Genomic DNA, 19,697 nt, shown 5'->3' with positions numbered 1-19,697 from the left:
AGCCCCCGCTGAGGGCTGCGCCCCGTCCCCGTCCCCGTCCCCGCCCGCTCCCTGGGGCGCTGTGAGGCGAGGGGAGCTGAGGCGGCGCCGCGCGGGGAGCGGCGGCGGCGCGGTGGCGGCCGGGAGGAGCCCACATCCGGGCCGCGCCGCGCCGCAGCCCCCGACAAAATGGCGGCGCCGAACTGAGCGGGGCCCGGCGGTGGCGGCGGCGGCGGGCGGGCAGGAGGGCGGCGGAGCGGAGCCGCTGCCGGCAGCGCCGACGGCTCGGGGCCGGGCTGCGGGCCCCGGGGCGCTGCCGCCGCCGCCTTCTGGCCGCAGGTAGGCGCGGGGGCGGCGGGAGGCCGCCGAGGCCCGGCTCCGGCCCCGGCCCCGGCCCCGGCCGGCGGCGGGGAGAGGGCCCGGGGGCGCGGGCGGGGCGCGGGCAGCGCCGTGAGGCGGCCGGGGCCGGGCGCGGCCCTGCCCGGGGGGCGCTGGGCGCTGGGGGCAGCCCCTGGGCGGCGGGGGCACGGGCTGAGCCCCTCAGACGGAGCCGGTCCGCAGCCCCCGCGCTCCTGCCCTTCCTGCCCTCGGCGGTAAAGGCTTCAGTGAGGTTATGGTAAAATAAGAGATTAGAGCAGGGACGGGGAGAGGGATCAAACGGTTACAGGGTGATGCTCGTAACTCGGCTGGACGTAGGAATGCTTAAATGGATTAAAAATAGATGTGAAACGTCCCAAACCTGCCACGAAGCTGTCTAGTTTTTATATTTTTTCCCCAGAAGAGACTAAAAGGCGCTGACAGTTGTGTGCACCTGGCCTGTGTTTTCATTCAAGTTGAGTTTTCTGTGATTATACTCTAAAAAGGCTTTTTTTTTTTTATTTTTTTTTTTCCCCCTAGTAGTTTGACCTATAGAGGAAAATACCCTCAATTCTTAAAAGGACTGACAATTCTTTAGTTAGTTTAGGGAAGCAGAGAACTTGATGAGTGGAAATATCAGCATTACCAAGCACGTATCGTTTACATTTACCAACACAGCTACAGGGAGGATGCCTGGGCTGGAGTTCGTGCTCGCTGGCTGGAGGTACACAACCGAGGGGGTCTCCTACTGCCCACTTGAGATTTTCTCCTTTTAAAATGAATGCAAGCATCTGTAAGAGCAGATGACCTTTGAATTTTGAGGTGCATATGTAAAGCAAGGTGAACTGCAGTCGGTGCTAATAAATACCGGCTTTCTCTTTCTTCATTAAACTGGAGGCCAGATTAATTGGCTTCCTGAGCCATTACGGCTGTAGCTTCACGTACACGTCTAACTGTTGTTACCCAATGCTGCCATCAAAGAAACAACCCATGGAAAAAAAAAGTTAGTGTTTATCTGGGTGAGTTCCCCAGCCTGACTGACACTGCGTGGCCTTACAGACAATTGTGCTGGCTCAGGTAAGTGCTGGCAGATAAGCAGCCTGGCCGCTTTGCACTGGCAAACCTTTGCTTCTGCTACGTGAAAGTGCAGCTTTATTTTCCAGGACTGCTTAGCGCATATCCTGTTGTGCTGCCGCTGCCAGCAAAATAATAGTTGTCAAACACAGAACCTCTTGTCTTAAACCTCTCAGAGCACTGTAAAAAGAAATACAGCTAACTCGTTTTTGCACAGAAAGGCATCGAAGCACAAGATGACTTACACACTCTACCTCGGTGGTAGAGCTGTGGTCTTTGGATTTATGGGTTAAGTGCCCTCTTAATTTAACCTTGAGATATTTTATGGGTGTTGCATTCGTTTATCTCAGCTACCGTTGGGGTAGCCATAAAGTATGTGATGAAACACCAAATGAAATTTGGTAAAATACACGGGTGCTAAACAAGTGTTGCCTCCAGAATTCCAGGCCATTGGAGCTTGCTAAAAAGAGTAACTTGTGCGTGGGCATTTCTTTCTTCTCTCGTTTGGAATTTGTCCGACTCAAGGTGGATACCAACTGTTTTAGCTAGATAACCCTGCCATTGATGAACCAATGGTTGTGCTTAATTTTGACTGAATTCGAGCAAGTAATCTAAATTCCTAAGCTTGTGGGATGAGCTTATCCTAGAGGTTTCACTTTTCTGGAGGTGGTGATTCTTTTAAGCATTAGTAGCAAGTATCCCCACGCTTGTGTATCCAACATGTTTCTTTTTGAAGCAGGTCTATTGGATAGAAAAGAACATCCCAAGCAAAAAAATGTTTCTAGCCAAGTATTTTTCAATGTGGTCTTAAATATTGCATGTTTTGAAAATGATCTTGAAAGTGGCCAAAATTAAGTTATGTTTCAACTGCTCTCATGATGTGCTTTCATCTGAATAGGTTTCTTAAAGCTTTGACCAAAACTTCACTGTTTATTATTAAAAGTCCCTTAGATGTTTGATAATTTCTTCCGTATTCAGTGAGCGCTGAAGAATTGCCTGTTAGCAGACTGCAGGAAAAAAAAACTTTAGTATCAGTACCAAATTCCATTTAGGTAGAGTTTCACACCTACCATGGGACAAAGGAAGTTTGTGGGTGCAGCTGGCTCCACAAAAAGAATCATCAGAAAACTGGGAAAACGAATTTTAACGCATTAAGAAATGGAAACAAGAAAATGTGAATGCTTTTGTATTGCTTCTCTTGGATGTGACGTTGTAGTAACAGAGCAGTGTGAGTTAAACTTTTCTTCTAGTTGCCCGTGGAAAAAAGATAGTGCTAGAGAATGTAATTTTTGTATTTTGTGCTGTCTTTCATACATGATCCACCTCAGTGGAGCAGTAGAGACTATAAAAGGCTTATTCCACGATACTCTAAAGAAGCAAAGGCTCTGTAACTTCTTCAGGGTGTCACCTTGGTTGCCGTACCTTTTACCGTCCCAGTTACAGGTCAGGCGAAAGCACGGCACAACTGCAGAGACCGTAGTTCGCTGCGGAGCACAGGGTTCTTTCCCTGATGAGTCAGTCCCTTCAAAATGCTGAAGTTATTTGGTTTTGGCAGAATTTTCTGTTTCCTTTACCAAATGTCACAGTTATGCTCTCAGTGAATTTAATGCCTGAGTTGTTAAACAATTACAGTGAGAAAGTCTGAGTGTTTTTTAGTTGGCTTTTATCCGCCTGCTGCCATCTCCCTTCGCACAAAAAACATTACATAACTGCTAACAAAGTGAGTGAGACCGGATCGAGAAGGCTCGAGCTGAGAGCCTGTGACAGCCGGAGAAAACAGGGGCCTGAGGCAGAGTTAAATGGAAGATGGTACAAGACCAGGCTCCTGCAGCTCCCGAGAGTGCTGATGGAGGGAACGTGGCTGATGATGGCCCTGCTGCCTGTGGACCTTTCCCTGCCACCGGCGCTGCGCCGTGAACTTTCCCCAGTGGGTGTGTAACAGGAATTTGTTGTGTTTCCTTGACAGGACGGCTCTGCTGGGTTGGGGCAGGCTGCAGCACCGCCAGGAGCCCGGTTTCAGCGGTGAACGGTCGCGGCCTTCGCGAGCTCTGAGACTGCCATCCAGCCCTTCTGGAGACGGTGTGCGCGCGAGTCCTCGGGAAGGTTGCATATATACATGTTTTCATGAAGAGAAGTGAGAAACCAGAAGGTTATAGACAAATGAGGCCTAAGACTTTTCCTGCCAGTAACTATACTGGCAGCAGCCAGCAGATGCTACAGGAAATACGAGAGAGCCTCAGGAACTTACCTAAACCCTCAGATGCTGCTAAGGCTGATCACAGCATGGGGAAAATGTCATCTGAAGATCCCAGACAAGGCCGAAATCCCCCCAAATTTGTAACGTATCATAAAGTTTTGCAGGAGATCAGAAACTCTCTTCTGCCTTTTGCGAACGAAACAACCTCAGCTGTCAAAGGAACATCAGAAGTGAATCGTCAAATGCTTCAAGACTTACAAGCTGCTGGCTTCGATGAGGTGAAACTTTTTATTTTCAAGATGTAGTGTTCTGCTAACTGTAAACTACCAGTGCATGTTGGGGGGTTGTTGATCACGGGATGTTTAAACAACATAGGAGAAGCAAAATAGGTTTTAGAAAATCAGGTAGGTTTCTAATCAGGATTTAGTAAAACTGTTAATGTGAAGTGAATTAGGACTAGGTAAAATAGTAATTAGGACTTAATGAAACAGGGATGAAGAAGAGGAACAGAAGGTTACAGAAGATAAAGTTTGTCTTTTTTTTTTTTTTTTTTTTTTTAGCACCTTGTGCAATGTGTTTTTACATGGTAGGGATAGATTGTTTTAGTTATTCATATCATTTTAGGCAGAGAGAACGGGACACCTTAGAACATTTTTGCCTCTTACTCCACGGAGTTTGAAATTGCGTGCGGTAAAAATAGGTTGATAAAATGTGAACAAATATTTCAGAAATTAATTTTAATGAGCTTTTCACATCTGGAGTTAACGGAAGGTCCAATTTTGTAAAGAAAAAAATGGCTATTGTTGCTATATGCTTTGTCAGATACAGCTAAAATAAGATAGATAACAAATACAGTTGCAGGGTGTCTTCTCTGCAGTATATTCATGAAAAAATGTAGAGATAATAGCTCTTGAGAGTGTTAGACATAAGTAATCTGCAATTACTGTTATAAAAAACAGGAAGTAGGTAATTATTTAGTTTTTATTGACTATATATTAGTAATATTTGTAGTGTTAGTAATTATCAACTAAACTTCCGTTCATTCTAATAAGTGAAAGGAGTCTGAAATGTGGTTTCCAGTAATATAAAATTAATGTACTTATTGCTCCTGTGTTTTTATTGAGATTTACACATCAACATAAAGTATGCCTGTTTTCATTCCTTCTCTCTAGACCTGAGTACAAAAGCAGGTGGTTTGCCTTTTTTTTTTTTTTTTTCTTTAACCTGTCTTCCAAGGGCAAAAAGCCCAGTGCCACAACAGGGGTTGCCTCTTCAGGAGTGCAGTGACTGCAGTAGTTCAGTTCTCAAGCCCACTTTTTCAGAATGATCCTGCAGTCACTGGCAAACTGCAGAATGGCACGTGGCTGGATGGAAAGCACCTCAAGTTGGTATTTCTGTTGGATCCTTTGCGTTTGGAATTTTTGGGGGTGTGGTAGGGGGTGAGACAGAAAGTAGGACTGGAATGAAGGTGTATTGTGAGCTGGGATAGTTTGCTGGAATGGATTTTAGCAGGGGTGTGTTAGCTGCTTGCAGTTGGCTGATCTGGGCTGTTTCCGACTTAAGTTGGGTATGTTTGGGATTTAGCAGGTTACATGTAGACCTCTTTAAGGATTGGATCTCTGGTAGGTTACCAGGGGCTTTCTGTGGAGACTAATCCATCTACTATGAGAGGAAGGTCGTTGTCATATTGTAGGCTCAGTCACCAACTGAAGTTTGGAAACACAATGATTTTGTTCCCTCCCCCCTTTTTTTCTTCATACATTGAATATCATTGAAGTTTTGGTTGTTCCTCCCCAGCCCTTCTATCTAATAGTAAGTAGCATTTGGGGTTAAAGCTGAAATGACACATAGAGTAATAAAATTATGGGAAAATGCGGTTCATTGTGTGTGTTTTTTAACAAAACAAGACAAATCTTAAATTGCTTACAGGGAATCTTTCTGACTTGGTGAGATTCAAGTTCATTCCTCATATGTTTTTAGGCACTCTTCAAGACATGAAATACTCCATGTCACATAGGTCCAGGGTTGATTTTGTTCTTCGGGCAGAGCAGGGAGAGATCCCTTGGCTGGCTCTTCCTCTGGTTCTCTGCTTAGTGGAGGAGGGAACTTAAATTTCATCTTTTAAAGTACTGCTGGTTGTGTACGTTTATTCAACAATATCAGCTGGTCTGTAAACACTGAGGCAGTCTTACTCTCTTGATGTATTTGTTTTAAAATCCTTTTATGGGTTCTGATTTGTTTCTGAAGGCCGTGTGTATGTTTGCATTGTCAAAAATGTGCACAGGTGTGGTGAAAATATCAACGTGGGTTTGAATTTGAAATCAATACTGACCACTTCCCTTCTGAGCCCTGCTGGGTTTCCCGTTGATTTTTGGTAGTAAGCACATCCCCTTGGATGCTGGTGACCTGTTCAGATGTAACATGAACTGATGGCTTTCAGCTGACAAAGTCAGACCAGAGCAAGTCACTAAAGGCAGCGTGGTTAAGTCTAGGGCATTGGCTGGCTGTCCAAAACTTCTGTTTGGATCTCTAAGAACACGGAGCCTAAATCCACCACAAAGCTAACTTTTTCTTCCTGAAGATCCAGACTTGATTTTTTTGGAGGATCTGTTGTGAAGAAAGCATTTTTAGTTCATTATTGATTTCTCTCAATTAAAAAATATACCCTATTAAAATTACTGGAGGATATATGGTTAAATCCTCGTGATTTTTGGTCGTCTTGCCATTTTCTCGTAACTTATTTTTTATATTTAATTTTTCTTTTAGGATATGGTTATACAAGCTCTTAGACAAACTAACAACCGTAGTATAGAAGCAGCCATCGAGTTTATTAGTAAAATGAGCTACCAGGATCCTCGTCGGGAACAGATGGTTGCAGCAGCAGCAAGACCTGTAAACGCAGGTATGAAACCACCAGGTAGGTATATCCATCCAGTAATCCACTACACGTATTGTTACAGGTGAAAAAAGATATAAAATAGCAAATTCCTTCTTCATGTGCCCCCAGTGGAAGAGAAGAGGTGCTGAGATACAGGTTTTCCCTTTTAAAAATAGTCTGTAAATTCTGGAATATTTCAGGAAGATAGGTGTCTTTAGTGTAAATGTGTCAGCCTTTCTTTTTATAACTGCATGCTTTTAGTGTTGTATCCAAGTATTCTATCCAAGGAATGATATTCAGGTATCGTTTTAGTCCTTTTTGCCCGTAGTTGGTGTGATGCTCATGTTTTTTCTCAGTCACATCCCTTCTAGAAATCAGTGGTGAGCACTGAATTCTGACCTTAATGCACTTTCTCACTCAGCAGCACTATGTGTATGTATATAACCGTGTATTTATATATCACGTGGTCCAATATTTGTATTTTAGTATGTCCCAGTTCAAGATCCCCCTCTCTGCTTCGTTTTCTGCTAGGTTCCAGATCTTGCCTGTATGCTTCTTTTTAAGGCAGACTTTATATTAGATGCTAGGGAACAGACTGGAGCTTTGGTAGCAAGAGTCAGAATTTTGCCACTTGCTATTACTGCTTTCTTAACGTTCAAACACACTTTAATAAATCTTATTGCCTTTCTTTTATACCAGATTTTAGAATTGTAGACCTAAACAAGCTGTACTTTCCAGATGCAGCAGGAACACTGAACTTGTATTTGACTTAAAAGTTGAACGATGAACAGCTGGCTCTGTAAAGTGACATTTTCAATTGACAGCATAGGTGCGAGGAAAAATTGGTGGTCAGGAGTAGCAAAGTACAGCATTTATTTTCATTTACCCTGTGAAGTGGGTTTAGTTAGTGCTTGTATGAAGCAGCTAGCTAAATGCTACCATTTAGCTTTAATTTTCATTATTATTCACAAAGTTAGGCTAATTAACATGTTCTTTTACTGACAATCCAGAAACTTTCCATGATTATAGTGTTTACAAATGTCTTGCTAATCACATGCTAAAAAGCACCATAAGACTGCATGAGCTATCAGTTTCATATGTAGTATTTTGCATGACAAGTGAAATAAGATCTGCAAAGTAAATATTTTGTAAAGCTTTATTCTGTAAGTTTTGCTCTCAGTTTAAATTCTTGCCTCCATGCAAAACTTTTACCAGTATAGACATTAACTTTAAAATTCAATTACCTGAATATATTCCTCGATTTCAAAATTTGGTTAAGTTTGGATAAGCTGTATTGCAGACAAGGGTTTAAATGGGCTGTTTGCTTTTTCAGAATTCAGTTAATTTTTAGTTGAGGAACACTTAATGTGTTATAGGCGTCACTCTGGAACGAATAGCAGCATGACTAGAAGTATTTTTCCATGCTGTTGTTGTTCTGTGTTTGTCCTGAAGAGCTCTTCTGGGTGTTGTTTGTGTTCATGATTAAAAAAATCCATCATGTGCCGTATTACATATTACCATATTTTCCTCAACGAGAAATTATGAATGCATCAGCATTTGCAGCAAGATGTGTCTTCAGAAAAGTGATTCCTAATGTCTATAAAAATTCCTGCAATACAGTTTCTTTGAATTTCTTTGCTCTTGTACTCTGTACTGAGCATATTACCATAGCATGCTGTGTATTATTAGATAGAAGTACATTTTCCACGAAATACATCGGGTTGTGCAACGTCTGAGAATTCCCATCACGTTTCTGTAGCGATTAATGCTGAAGAACAAAATATCCAAACAGTAGGCAGAAATAATTTCTAATAACACAAATGCTGTGTTCTCTTTTTGTGCGAGCAGGGGCCGTGCAGCAGTCGGTTAACCGCAAGCAGAGCTGGAAGGGTTCGAAGGAGTCGCTGGTCCCTCAGAGGCACGGCCCGGCGCTGGGAGACGCTGTGGTGTACCGCTCGGAAAGCCCCAGCTCTCAGCCTGACGTAGGAAGGCCACTGTCTGGATCCGGCATCGCAGCGTTTGCTCAGGCTCATCCTGGCAACGGGCAGAGAGTGAACCCCCCGCCTCTGCCCCAGATAAGGAGCGTCACTCCTCCGCCCCCGCCTCCTCGAGGACAGACGCCCCCTCCGAGGGGGACAACTCCTCCGCCTCCCTCCTGGGAGCCCAGCTCCCAGACCAAGCGGTACTCTGGGAACATGGAGTACGTGATCACCCGCATCTCCCCGGTGCCACCCGCAGCGTGGCAGGATGGTTACCCGCCTCCACCGATGAATCCTCCAGCCCTGAATTCTGCCGGGCAGGGTCAGAGAGGCATGAGCGCTGTCCCCATTGGCAGGCAACCCATAATCATGCAGAGTTCAGCCAACAGCAAGTTTAGCTTTCCCTCAGGAAGGGCTGGAATGCAGAACGGTAATTGTCAGGCCGAGTTCATGGTTCACCAGAACGTCGTGTCTGGGAACTCAGTGAGTCGCCAGCCACCCCCCTACCCTATGAACCCAACCAACAGGCAGAGTCCTACAGCACTACAGATGCAGGCAGGAGGATCTGCTCCTCCTTCAGCGTACACTAATGGAAATCTTCCTCAGGCGATGATGGTGCCAAACAGAAACAGTCACAACATGGAACTTTATAACACAAACGTAGCCGGAATACCCGCCTCCTGGCCGCAGCCTCCTCCGGTGCAACCCCAGTCGTCACCTGGCAGCGGGCACGAAATCCCCGCCTGGCAGCCCAACGTTCCCGTGCGCTCCAATTCTTTCAACAACCATCACGGAAGCAGGCAGAGCCACTCCAGCAGCTCGCAGCCTTCGGCGACGACGGTGACAGCTATAACACCAGCTCCCATTCAGCAGCCAGTGAAGAGCATGCGCGTGTTAAAGCCAGAGCTGCAGACGGCCCTGGCGCCCACTCACCCCTCCTGGATGCCGCAACCCGTGCAGGCCGTGCAGAGCATCCCGTTCTCCGAGAGCCCCTCTGCAAACCTGGCAGTTATGGCACCTGTCGCAGAGGCTCCAAATTACCAGGGTCCCCCCCCACCTTACCCAAAACACTTGTTACACCAGAGTCCGGCTGTCCATCCGTACGAGGCAGGGCCCAAGCTCGGCAAAGAGGAGCCACCGATTTTACCGAAGGAGGAAGAGAATGAGAAGAGTTACGAATGTGTCGATTCAGCAGACAAAGAAAAGAAACAAATCACAACATCACCTGTCCCCGTTAGGAAAAACAAGAAAGATGAAGAGCGACGAGAGTCTCGCATTCAAAGTTATTCCCCTCAGGCCTTTAAATTCTTCATGGAGCAGCATGTGGAGAATATACTCAAGTCACACCAGCAGCGTTTACATCGGAAAAAGCAACTGGAGAATGAAATGATGCGGGTAAACTCTTTCTCCTAAGTCTCTGACTAGAATTGCTCCTGTATGAATTTTAAGAAATTTCTTAGTGGTAGGATGTTTAAATAGTACAGATAAATAGAACCTTGTGGCATAAGCATGCTGTTGAAGTCTCTTTTTAGTTTCTGTGTTTCAGATGTGGCAAATTCTTCATTGCTTTATTTACATGCTTCATTGTCTTCTTATAAATTAATTTTTTAAAGTAAGATTTTTGTATAAACATAGCTCGTATGGCTCAGGCAGAAGAAGCAAAATAATTTTTATATGAACTGAGATAACTGTATGACTCAGAGCTTTTTGTTATGGATTCTGTACGATCCTAATTTTTGAGCGAGCAGTGTTTTAATGATATGTATTTAAATAAACACTGCAAGTACAAGTAGCACAGCAGGGACGAGTAATGGGGAAGGCTAATGCCTTTATGCAGTCACCCAAACAATCATTCCTCCTGCAGTTTGTTCCCTCTGGTGAGAGGGTTTTCTAACTTCACATTCGAAAAAACAGTAATCAGAAGTTACATTTCTAGAACGAGAGAGACGTGGTGCAGTTTGCCAGAGTATTTTGTAATCCAGGCTGGGAGGGTGTCTGTTTAAACAAGGTGTAATTGAATGGGCAATAAAAAACAGACATCAACATGTAAAATCAATTTCTTTGTGCCCACATGAAGTCAGAGGTCCATTTCCTGAGATTTTGTGTAAAAACTGGAGCTGATACATACCTGTTAAATTTCAAAAGTAAAAAACAAGTAGTGCTATTAAGACTTAGAGAAATGGAGATTTGAGCTGTATTACTTTATATATTCATAACAATTGTAGCTGAAAATTTGACATAACTATGATGTACCTTTAAATTTATGAGAGAATGTATTTGCCTTATGCCACTTTCTTGAAATGCTGCTTTTTATCTGTGTTTTCTTACTCTGAAAATTCTTACTGTAAGCTGTAGTGTTTTATAAGCATTTGGTTAATCATGAGATACGTAAATGTTAGCAAGATTTCTTCCTGGAACTCTTTTTCTAGATCTTTACTCTTAGTTTTTTCTCTTTCCTTTTCACTTCCACTAACAGCTGGTTTAAACTGGTAAGGTGTGGGAAGCTTTCCTGAACTCTGTAGCCTTCATCCCTGTGTAGGCAAGTAAGATTTTGGAGCAACAGTATTTATTGTTAAGAATAGCATGATCCCTTTTTAGAGGTCTCTGCATGCAATCCTGCATCAAAATTAAGCATGAATTTTATTTTGACTATTTTTGAGTACTTAAAAGTAAGATTGTAATTAATGTTGACTTGCAGACTTCACTTTCCCTTCTTACTGTGTTATTCCATAGTATCAGAAGCGTAAGTCTTACTTAAATGAAGGCACCGATTATAAATTTTCTTGTACATTTAAAGCACCCTAGTGAATGTTTTTTATATAAGAAAAGGCATTTTACAATATTTACACTAGATTTAAAGCTGGTATGTTTAACTGAAGACTGAAGGAGAGGAAATGAGGTATTATGCTGCAGCAGGCCTCTCCTATTTCATCAGGTTATAGGAGAAAATTCCTAAAATAGTGAAGTATATTTCAGGTCTTCATGAGAAGGAGAAAGGGAAACTTGTCCATTACATATTCTCAAGAAGTTTAAGAGGATTAATCAAGTATCAAATTCTTTCTCCCTACCAATAGGGGAGAAAAATTTGAAAGGGAAAAACAAAACAAACCTGAACAGAATGTATCCCAGCAGAAGTGCCTACCTTCCTAGGATGCCATATTTGTAGGATAAGTGATACATTTCTATGCTGTCAGGGTTCCTGGGGAACAGAGTGGATGTCTTTCAAAAATACTTGATTTAAATGTGTGAATTGACTTCCCTTACATTCGTGCCCAAGTATTATGCTAGGTATCTGTGTTGCAAAGCAAAACTAAGTCAGTCATGATCCAAGGCACAGCAAGATGAGAAGGAAGTAAAATAAGAGCAAATTGTGTGGCGTTATATAGCAGTGCAGGAAGCTCTGGCATCGATTAGAAGTAAGTGGAGGTGTATGTGCGTAAGCACTTTCTCAGCTGACAAAACCAGTTAGTTTTTGGTAGATGCGAGTAGTTCTAGGAAGATACTGCAGTGCAGGGAGCGATCAGCTTGAGATGAGCATTTGTTTTAATGAATGGCGTAGGAAAATGTGAAGACTAGAGTTAGGGGAACAGATGACAAATTGGAGTATTTAGGCTGGTTTTCACAGTAAAATTGGTTGGATGGGACAGCTAGAGAGCAGATACTAGACTGTAAATCTGCAAGGTTTTTAGAAACTGTATTTGTCTTGCAGTGACTAATTCCTGTGTTGGATTTCCCTCTTTCTAGTGTTGTGTTGCCTCCTAGGCCATGCTCTTTGCTAGTTTTATAGCTGCTCAGTGGCATTCAGTCTGTGTGCGAGTGGGGCTGCCCTGAAGCAGACTTCATGGTTTCCGTGGGACTTGGGCAGCTGACCCGCCATTGTCTGAACTTTAACAAGGCTCCGAATGTCATCTTGACATTTTGAACTCCTCAGGATTCCATTCTTCTGCATTGAAGTGTGCTTTAAGCGTGTTTATCTGCAGAAGACTTGAGAAGCCTTTGACTGCATCTCTGCCCTGGGTATTCCTGCAGCAGGGGGTTGCGGAAGGCAGTTTCACAGACCTGCTGTATGTGGCTGGGAGTAGGGAGCTGAACCTATTTCCCATGTCTGGTCTGAAACTACTGTTACCCTGTCCTAACTACTGCTTGTCTGATTTTGATGACAAGTTTTGTCTGAGATTTGAGACAACCTTCCCTATTTAAATCTTTTTTGAGTAGATGAGCATTTCATCTGTATTTTCCTAATTGCATCTCTTTTGGATCTGTTCTTTTGTTTGTTTTGTGTTTTTTTTTGATACCTCTTAGAAATGTTCTGTGATCTAACAGTTATGTTTGTGTTCTGAATGAACATTATATGGTATCCTGGAAGGATTTGTAAGATAAAAGACTAGATATCATTCCTTTTTTTTTTTTTTTTTTTTCTTCAGTCATATAGAATCAGTAAGGTTGGAAAAGACCTGCAAGATCATCTGGTCCAACCATCCCCCTGCCAATGTCACCCACTAAACCATGTCCCTAAGCTCCGAGTCTAGCCTTTCCTTAAACACCCTATATAAAATATTTATATTTATAATATAAAATATATTTTGTCTCAAGTTAGGCTTTAAATTAAGCAAAGGAGTCATCTTTAACATACAGTCTCTACAGGCCTAGACTAGTGGATACCTAACTTACTGCTTAGTGGTTACCTACTTACTGCTCCTCTGCACATCTTGGCTTCCTTTTGCTCTGCGTAAGGCATCAGGGGAGGCAGTTATTTCACATTGCCATTCAGATTAAAAAAAAAAAAATACTGCAAGTAATAGTACTTGCAGTAGTTTGTAAGACACCTCACAAAGGAAATAATTATTCCAATTTTATAGGAAGAGGAAGTGAGGCCCAAAGAGATGAGAAAGATCATTTTTTGCTTTAGTCTCAGGTGGTACCTTGTCCTCTCAGCTACATGTTCATAGTGATTATGGAATTAGTAAATTTTGTAAAAAGCTGAAATGTTTAGCCAAGTACGATCAAAAAGATTTATTGTAAGGGCTGTATTTTTCTTCTGCAAAGAAAGGCTTGAAAAGCTAGCTGTTAGTTTGTTGTGTTTTTTTTTTTTTTTTGCTAAGGGTACTATGAAAAGCCTAGTTTACTATTTGAATTTCTTGAGACTTCTGGATTGTTTGTGAAGTTTGATCATGTATCTAAGAGAACATCTTAAATCAGAAATATTTGTGATTTTTCTGTTGAAGTTGAACAAGCAGTGAACAGTTGCAAGAATACAAATTGTTCAACGTATACTACCTAAGGGATTTTTAGTGTTCCTTTACTAGATATGCAGGTGCAGCGTTGTCTTCCAAGATGGCTAAGATCTGAATTTTGACATAAAAGTAGTCAGAAAACTCTTTAGGCTTTCTTTTATTCAAGAGGAAATAAAAGGCAGAATCCCTGGCAGATCTTCTTCAGTGAAGAGAACCAGTGGAAATAATTTCTTAAAAAAACAAACTCGCAGGGAGCAGTTCTCAAATACGGCTGTAAAATCTTCAGACGAATACACTGAAAAAGTATGTGAAGAATTAGCTCAGTAATGACACTGCTAATCCAGAGAATCCATGAAAAATTGAGCACGCAGAGCACTTTACAGACTGATGTAGTGATTCCCAAATGTAGACCATTGGCTCTATGAGGCCATGATAACTAGTGCTCCATAGTGTTGAAATGAATAATTTACAAACCTCTAAGCTTAGTAGTTGTGCTGGTGATCTGCTGGGTGGTCTGATGGGTGGCTTTGTTCAGAAGTTTGAAAACCATTTGGTTTATAAGTTTAGAGTTTAGTATCAAAATGTATGGAGAAGGAAGGGGATACTAACAGTCCTCTTCCTATACCGTGGTCTTGCTGGCTAAAGTGAGGGCAGTTTTCTGTTTTCTTATCCCTTCTCTCCCCAAGAACATATTCCCTTCTCAAGAACCTGCTGGTGCATGGCACCTCATGCATTTTGCTGTCGAAAGTGTCCCATAGATCACGTTTTGTTTTTATCACTCCTTTCTGTTTCGATAGAATTCTAATCTGTAAATTTAAACAACAACAAAAAAAGCCTTGTAGTGTTATTTCCCATGCTGTATATAAGTATTTCGTTTGCTTTGCTTAAGCCTTGTAATTATACGAAGATCACCAAGCACTAAGAGTACTGTTCATCGTCGGATTTAATTCTGTTTGCTGTACAGGTTGGATTGTCACCGGAAGCCCGAGATCAAATGAGGAAAATGTTGTGCCAGAAAGAGTCTAATTACATTCGGCTAAGAAGAGCTAAAATGGACAAGTCGATGTTTGTAAAAATCAAAACCCTGGGAGTTGGTGCCTTTGGAGAAGTTTGCCTAGCAAGAAAAGTGGATACTAAAGCTTTATACGCGACAAAAACTCTGAGAAAAAAAGATGTGCTGCTTCGAAATCAAGTTGCTCATGTTAAAGCTGAGCGGGATATCCTTGCAGAAGCTGATAATGAATGGGTGGTTCGCCTGTACTATTCATTCCAAGATAAGGACAATTTGTACTTTGTAATGGACTACATTCCTGGAGGTGATATGATGAGTCTCTTAATTAGAATGGGTGTCTTCCCAGAAAACCTGGCACGGTTCTACACAGCAGAACTGACCTGCGCAGTTGAGAGCGTTCATAAAATGGGCTTCATCCACAGAGATATTAAACCTGATAACATTTTGATAGACCGCGATGGTCATATTAAATTGACTGACTTCGGGCTCTGTACAGGCTTTCGATGGACCCATGATTCAAAATACTACCAGAGTGGTAAGAGAAGTACAAAAGTGTTGTTTGTTTGTTTGTTTTTAGTGTTGTTGACATGTTGTTCTCTGCAAGGAACTAAATAACAAGTAGAAAAATTACTGAGACATTTCCTTTGTGGACAGTAAAGCATTAGCAATGCTTCTACATGCCATTCAGATTACAAAAAGCAACCTTTAGTTAGGGAGAGTTTGTGAGCATAGGTAAGCACTGATTCCTTAAGGGAGAAGGAATGAGCTATGCTGCTCTAAGTTTGTCCCATGAGTAGTTTCTGAAACTTGGAGGGAGAAGATCACAGGTGTAGCAAATAGGTAGGGTTGTTATCTAAGTAGTTCTGTTTTGAAGGTGGGATTGATGTTTCAAATTCATTGTTCTTGAAAATCTCACCCCAAGTGTCTCATGTACTTCTTTTAATGTAAACTCTTGATTTCTGAGGAAGGTTTAAGACTTAAAACAAACAAACAAACAAACAAACAAAACCTGCTTGACTTAAAACAATGGTTTACAAAGAAGAGCAAAAAAAAGTCTCAGTTCTGTGAGTGATATCAATTATGTAATAACCTAAATTTAACTTCTCAATTTAACTTTTCAATTTCTGAAGGTATGTTTTTATTTTTGAAAACAATTCTTAAATTGCTTTTAACTTTTTTAAAATTAGTCGTGCTTCTTAGGCCAGACTATTGGCACAGTCGCTGAAGAGGAAGCAAAAGTTATTATATTCTTCAAGAGAAGAGATTGAAACTGAATAATAGGAAAATGTTGAAGATCTAAAATACGATTGATCTAATCTTTTGGTAATTAGCGTCAGTTGATGCTTTGTGCTGTATTTTCTCTTTGTATAAGAGAGAGATAATAGACGCCTTGTACAGCCAGTGTAAGTTATAGTTATAATAAGTTATAAGTTGTTATACAGGTATAATAAGTTGTAATAATTTTAAGCTTCTAAGTAACTTAGAAAATATCAAACATGATATATTTCTCAACATTATGCTACAATTAACTTTAAAAAGTGTCCTCAGAAACTGTGATGGTCTGTATTGTAAGCAAAAAATCAAAATCCTGATCTTCTAAGACCTTTTCAAGTCTTTTTCTCAAATGTTGAAATTGAAGTAGATTCTGGTTTTATTATAATGTTAATACAAGTATGAAGTTTTCTTCATTTAAGTACTACAATAATCTTCCTCTATTTTTGTCATCTTTCTCATGCAATTATAGGTGACCACGCGCGCCAGGACAGCATGGATTTCAGCAATGAATGGGGTGACCCAGCAAACTGCAGGTGTGGAGATCGGCTGAAGCCACTCGAACGCAGGGCTGCGCGTCAGCATCAGCGCTGTCTGGCCCATTCCCTTGTTGGCACACCCAATTATATTGCACCAGAAGTATTGCTACGAACCGGTAATGCATTTATTGGTATTTTTTATTGTAATCTCGCTGCAGAGTAACTGGTATTCAAGTAGTAGCTTCATCTTTCTTACACAACCACTTCCCCCAAGTACGTATTTTGACAACAAGTAGTTACTAATATGGAAATCTTAAGTATTGAATAGAATTTTCCTGCAAACCTTTCCTAAGTACAAGATTAAATGTAGGCTAAGGCTCTGACTACCATTTTTAAAATATTTCGCTATTTTTTAACTTCATTTCAGGTTACACACAGCTGTGTGACTGGTGGAGTGTTGGAGTAATTCTCTTTGAAATGTTAGTGGGGCAGCCTCCTTTTCTGGCACAAACACCTCTGGAAACACAAATGAAGGTAACTTTTACAATCTCATGTCAACAGGCTGAAAAACAGGGTTGAAATTTAAATTATTTTTCTAATTTATAATAGAATCAAAAGTGATTTTCTTGAGTGCTGCTTTATCCGAGCATGTTGTAAACTAACAGGATTGTAAATGTTACATTACTGTGGTGGTGCACTTACTTCGTCAGGGACTTCAGGAATCACGCCTGTATCTTTTATCTGGCCATGTAGCAGGTGTGCCAACCAAAAATCCCATTTCAGATCTCAGGTGTCCCCTTTCGCTTTCTTCACCACCTGCTTCCAGTTATTAATTTCCCTTCTCATTTTCCAGCTACCATGTGGCTTCCATGCCTTCTTACATACAGCAGATTTCTTTTGGTGAAGCATCCATAGGTGCTCAGCCTGCAAACGTGGAGGAACAGCAGGTGACCGTGGCTGCTTAGGGTTCTGGCAGCTCAGAGCTATTGGTCCCTCCCTTCCTGAGCCTCAGCTGTTGCAGAGAAACCACTGCAGTCTTCTGCAGTGCCATTTATACAGAATGGTGTTCAGCTTGCAAGATATTAGCTGGTCCAAACATAGTTTCACCAACTGATTTTTTTCTTCAGATTTTTGAAGTAATTTAAAATTTTTTAACTTTAAATGTGTTAATCTTTCCAATACATCAGGTAATTAAAAATTAATTTCCTGCATTCTCTTTTAAGACTGTAAGCTGTGTGCCTAATTATAGGTTCCAGGCACTGCTCTTTGTGATGTCCTTGTTGGCTTATGGCAGGCATATTTCATGCCAGACTCTATTTAGACCCGGAACATGAATAAGTTTTGCCTGGATTTTGCCAAATTTCCACACAAAATATTGCTTGTGTTTCTGAAAAAGCAGCTTTACATTTGCCCTCTCTCATTTGAAAATACGCTGAATGATTCTATTCTTTTAATTTTCCCCGTGGTTTTTCCTTTTAATTAAATTGTAAATAGAAAATGACATCTCTTTGCTTTAAAGGTTATCAACTGGCAAACTTCGCTTCATATTCCACCTCAAGCTAAGTTGACTCCAGAGGCCTCCGACCTCATTATTAAACTCTGCCGAGGGCCAGAAGATCGTTTAGGCAAAAATGGTGCAGATGAAATAAAAGCTCATCCATTTTTTAAGACTATTGATTTTTCAAGTGATCTACGGCGGCAGTCTGCCTTCTACATTCCCAAAATTGCCCATCCTACGGACACATCAAACTTTGATCCAGTTGATCCAGATAAATTGTGGAGCGATGATGATAAGGAAGGCAATGTAAATGATACCCTGAACGGATGGTACAAAAACGGAAAACATCCTGAGCATGCGTTTTATGAGTTCACTTTCCGAAGGTTTTTTGATGACAATGGCTACCCGTACAACAACCCAAAGCCCATTGAGTATGAGTATGGTAGTTCCCAAAACTCAGAACAGCAGTCTGACGATGATGATGATGAAGAACAAGCAGGTAGAGGGGTTCAGAATCGTGACCTGGTTTATGTTTAGTAGAGGAGTAAACACTAAATAAACGGTTTATTTTGCAGCTGGAGTTTTTGAAAAGTCTCTTCTCCTAACAGAATTGAGAGAAGATTGCTAGGGTGAATATATGCACGCTCTTTATTTCGTTTTGAAACACTAAGAAAGTTATGTCTTCTCTTTCCCTCTCTGTACATTTTGTTTCCCCAAAATACAGGGAAATCTTTCTCAAATATTAATTTATTCCATCATTGTTAATTGTTTAATTTAGAAGAGATTCGATGTTAGGTGAAAAAATTATCACTTGAATTTTATTATCAGTTCTCTGTACTCTAAGTACTTAAAATAGGAAATAGTGATTTATTTTTTTCCACCCGAAGATGATGCCTGGTATCTATTTGTACATATACTAAATAATTTTAAAAAACAAATCTTTGTTGCAGATTTTTTTTAATGACAGTTCTTCCTTTGCATTGACCAAATATAGAATTTACTTTACACTAATAAAGCTTTCTGATACATTTGGGGGGGGGGTTGGAACAAGGGTGGGGAAGAGGCTGCTGTACCCTCATTTCTCACTGAATTTAGCCTAATTATTCACAGTGTTGGGAAAAACTGAGCCATCTATCTGCTGAAATGTTTCCAGCTGCTGCGGTAATGGCATAGTTCTCAGCTTTGGAATGAGAAAGTTTCTTGGCTGTAGTATCATCATGAAGTGATTAACACGTTAGAATTGGTCTTCCATTAAATACATAAATTTGACACTAGTAATGGTGTAGTGTGTGAGTGGAACTCTCAAAGCAGGAGGATTGCTCACTCAGAAAGAACATGATTGTCTCATCAGTTCTCTGACAGTTATAAGAGAAAACAAGCTTTAGGAAAAATACTTTCTGCAAATTAGTTTAATTTTCTGAATACAAACAAACTATAAAATCTAAAAAAAAAAAAAAAATACTGCTTTAGTTAGAATTTTTAGTTTGAAATCTAAACTTTCGAATAGTTTATCGTATGATTGAGAAAGTAATGAGAAAAAAGTATAAATTACGGCTTTTGAGACTGTTGTTGCGGAGACCGCTTTCCCTTGGTTTTAACAGGTTTCCTCCTGGTGACGCAGGTGGCGAGGAGAAATGTCCTGCACCCGCCTACCTGAGCTGCCTGTTTTCCTCAGCACAGTTTTCAGTGGTCCATCTGTCACAGCCTAGTTCAGAACAGAAGTAGGAGCTTGGGGCTG

At 41.3% G+C, this 19,697-nt stretch overlaps 1 protein-coding gene across 3 annotated transcripts; it reads left to right on the top strand.

Moving 5' to 3' along the window:
• The first annotated feature begins 167 nt into the window (after positions 1–167).
• LATS1 (large tumor suppressor kinase 1) lies at positions 168–18,959 on the top strand. 3 transcript variants are annotated; one of them, XM_084283864.1, is made up of 8 exons: positions 168–318; positions 3,377–3,885; positions 6,374–6,509; positions 8,334–9,859; positions 14,663–15,245; positions 16,455–16,637; positions 16,889–16,995; positions 17,981–18,959. In XM_084283864.1, the coding sequence occupies exons 2-8, from the start codon at positions 3,535–3,537 to the stop codon at positions 18,494–18,496; spliced, it is 3,402 nt and encodes a 1,133-aa protein (XP_084139990.1). In that variant the 5' UTR covers positions 168–318; positions 3,377–3,534; the 3' UTR covers positions 18,497–18,959. The 3 variants fall into 3 exon arrangements, 2 of the variants coding, with proteins under 2 accessions (XP_084139990.1, XP_084139989.1); XM_084283863.1 differs by having other exon boundaries at positions 6,374–6,524; XR_014618282.1 differs by lacking the exons at positions 16,455–16,637; positions 16,889–16,995; positions 17,981–18,959 and adding an exon at positions 10,941–11,003 and having other exon boundaries at positions 6,374–6,524; positions 14,663–14,787.
• The last annotated feature ends 738 nt before the right edge of the window (positions 18,960–19,697 follow it).

The sequence above is a fragment of the Netta rufina genome, assembly GCF_964035555.1.
Source record: "Netta rufina genome assembly, chromosome: 3".
NCBI lineage: Eukaryota > Metazoa > Chordata > Aves > Anseriformes > Anatidae > Netta > Netta rufina.
This window is presented reverse-complemented; position numbering and strand designations above follow the sequence as displayed.

What these genes read in the sequence shown, in the direction of transcription:
- LATS1 (XM_084283863.1), top strand. Translation starts at nt 3,535, where the DNA reads ATGAAGAGAAGTGAGAAACCAGAAGGTTATAGACAAATGAGGCCTAAG. An exon ending in TTCAAAATACTACCAGAGTG is followed by an intron (nt 15,246 to 16,454) that starts GTAAGAGAAGTA and finishes ATGCAATTATAG; the next exon opens with GTGACCACGCGCGCCAGGAC. An exon ending in AGAAGTATTGCTACGAACCG is followed by an intron (nt 16,638 to 16,888) that starts GTAATGCATTTA and finishes ACTTCATTTCAG; the next exon opens with GTTACACACAGCTGTGTGAC.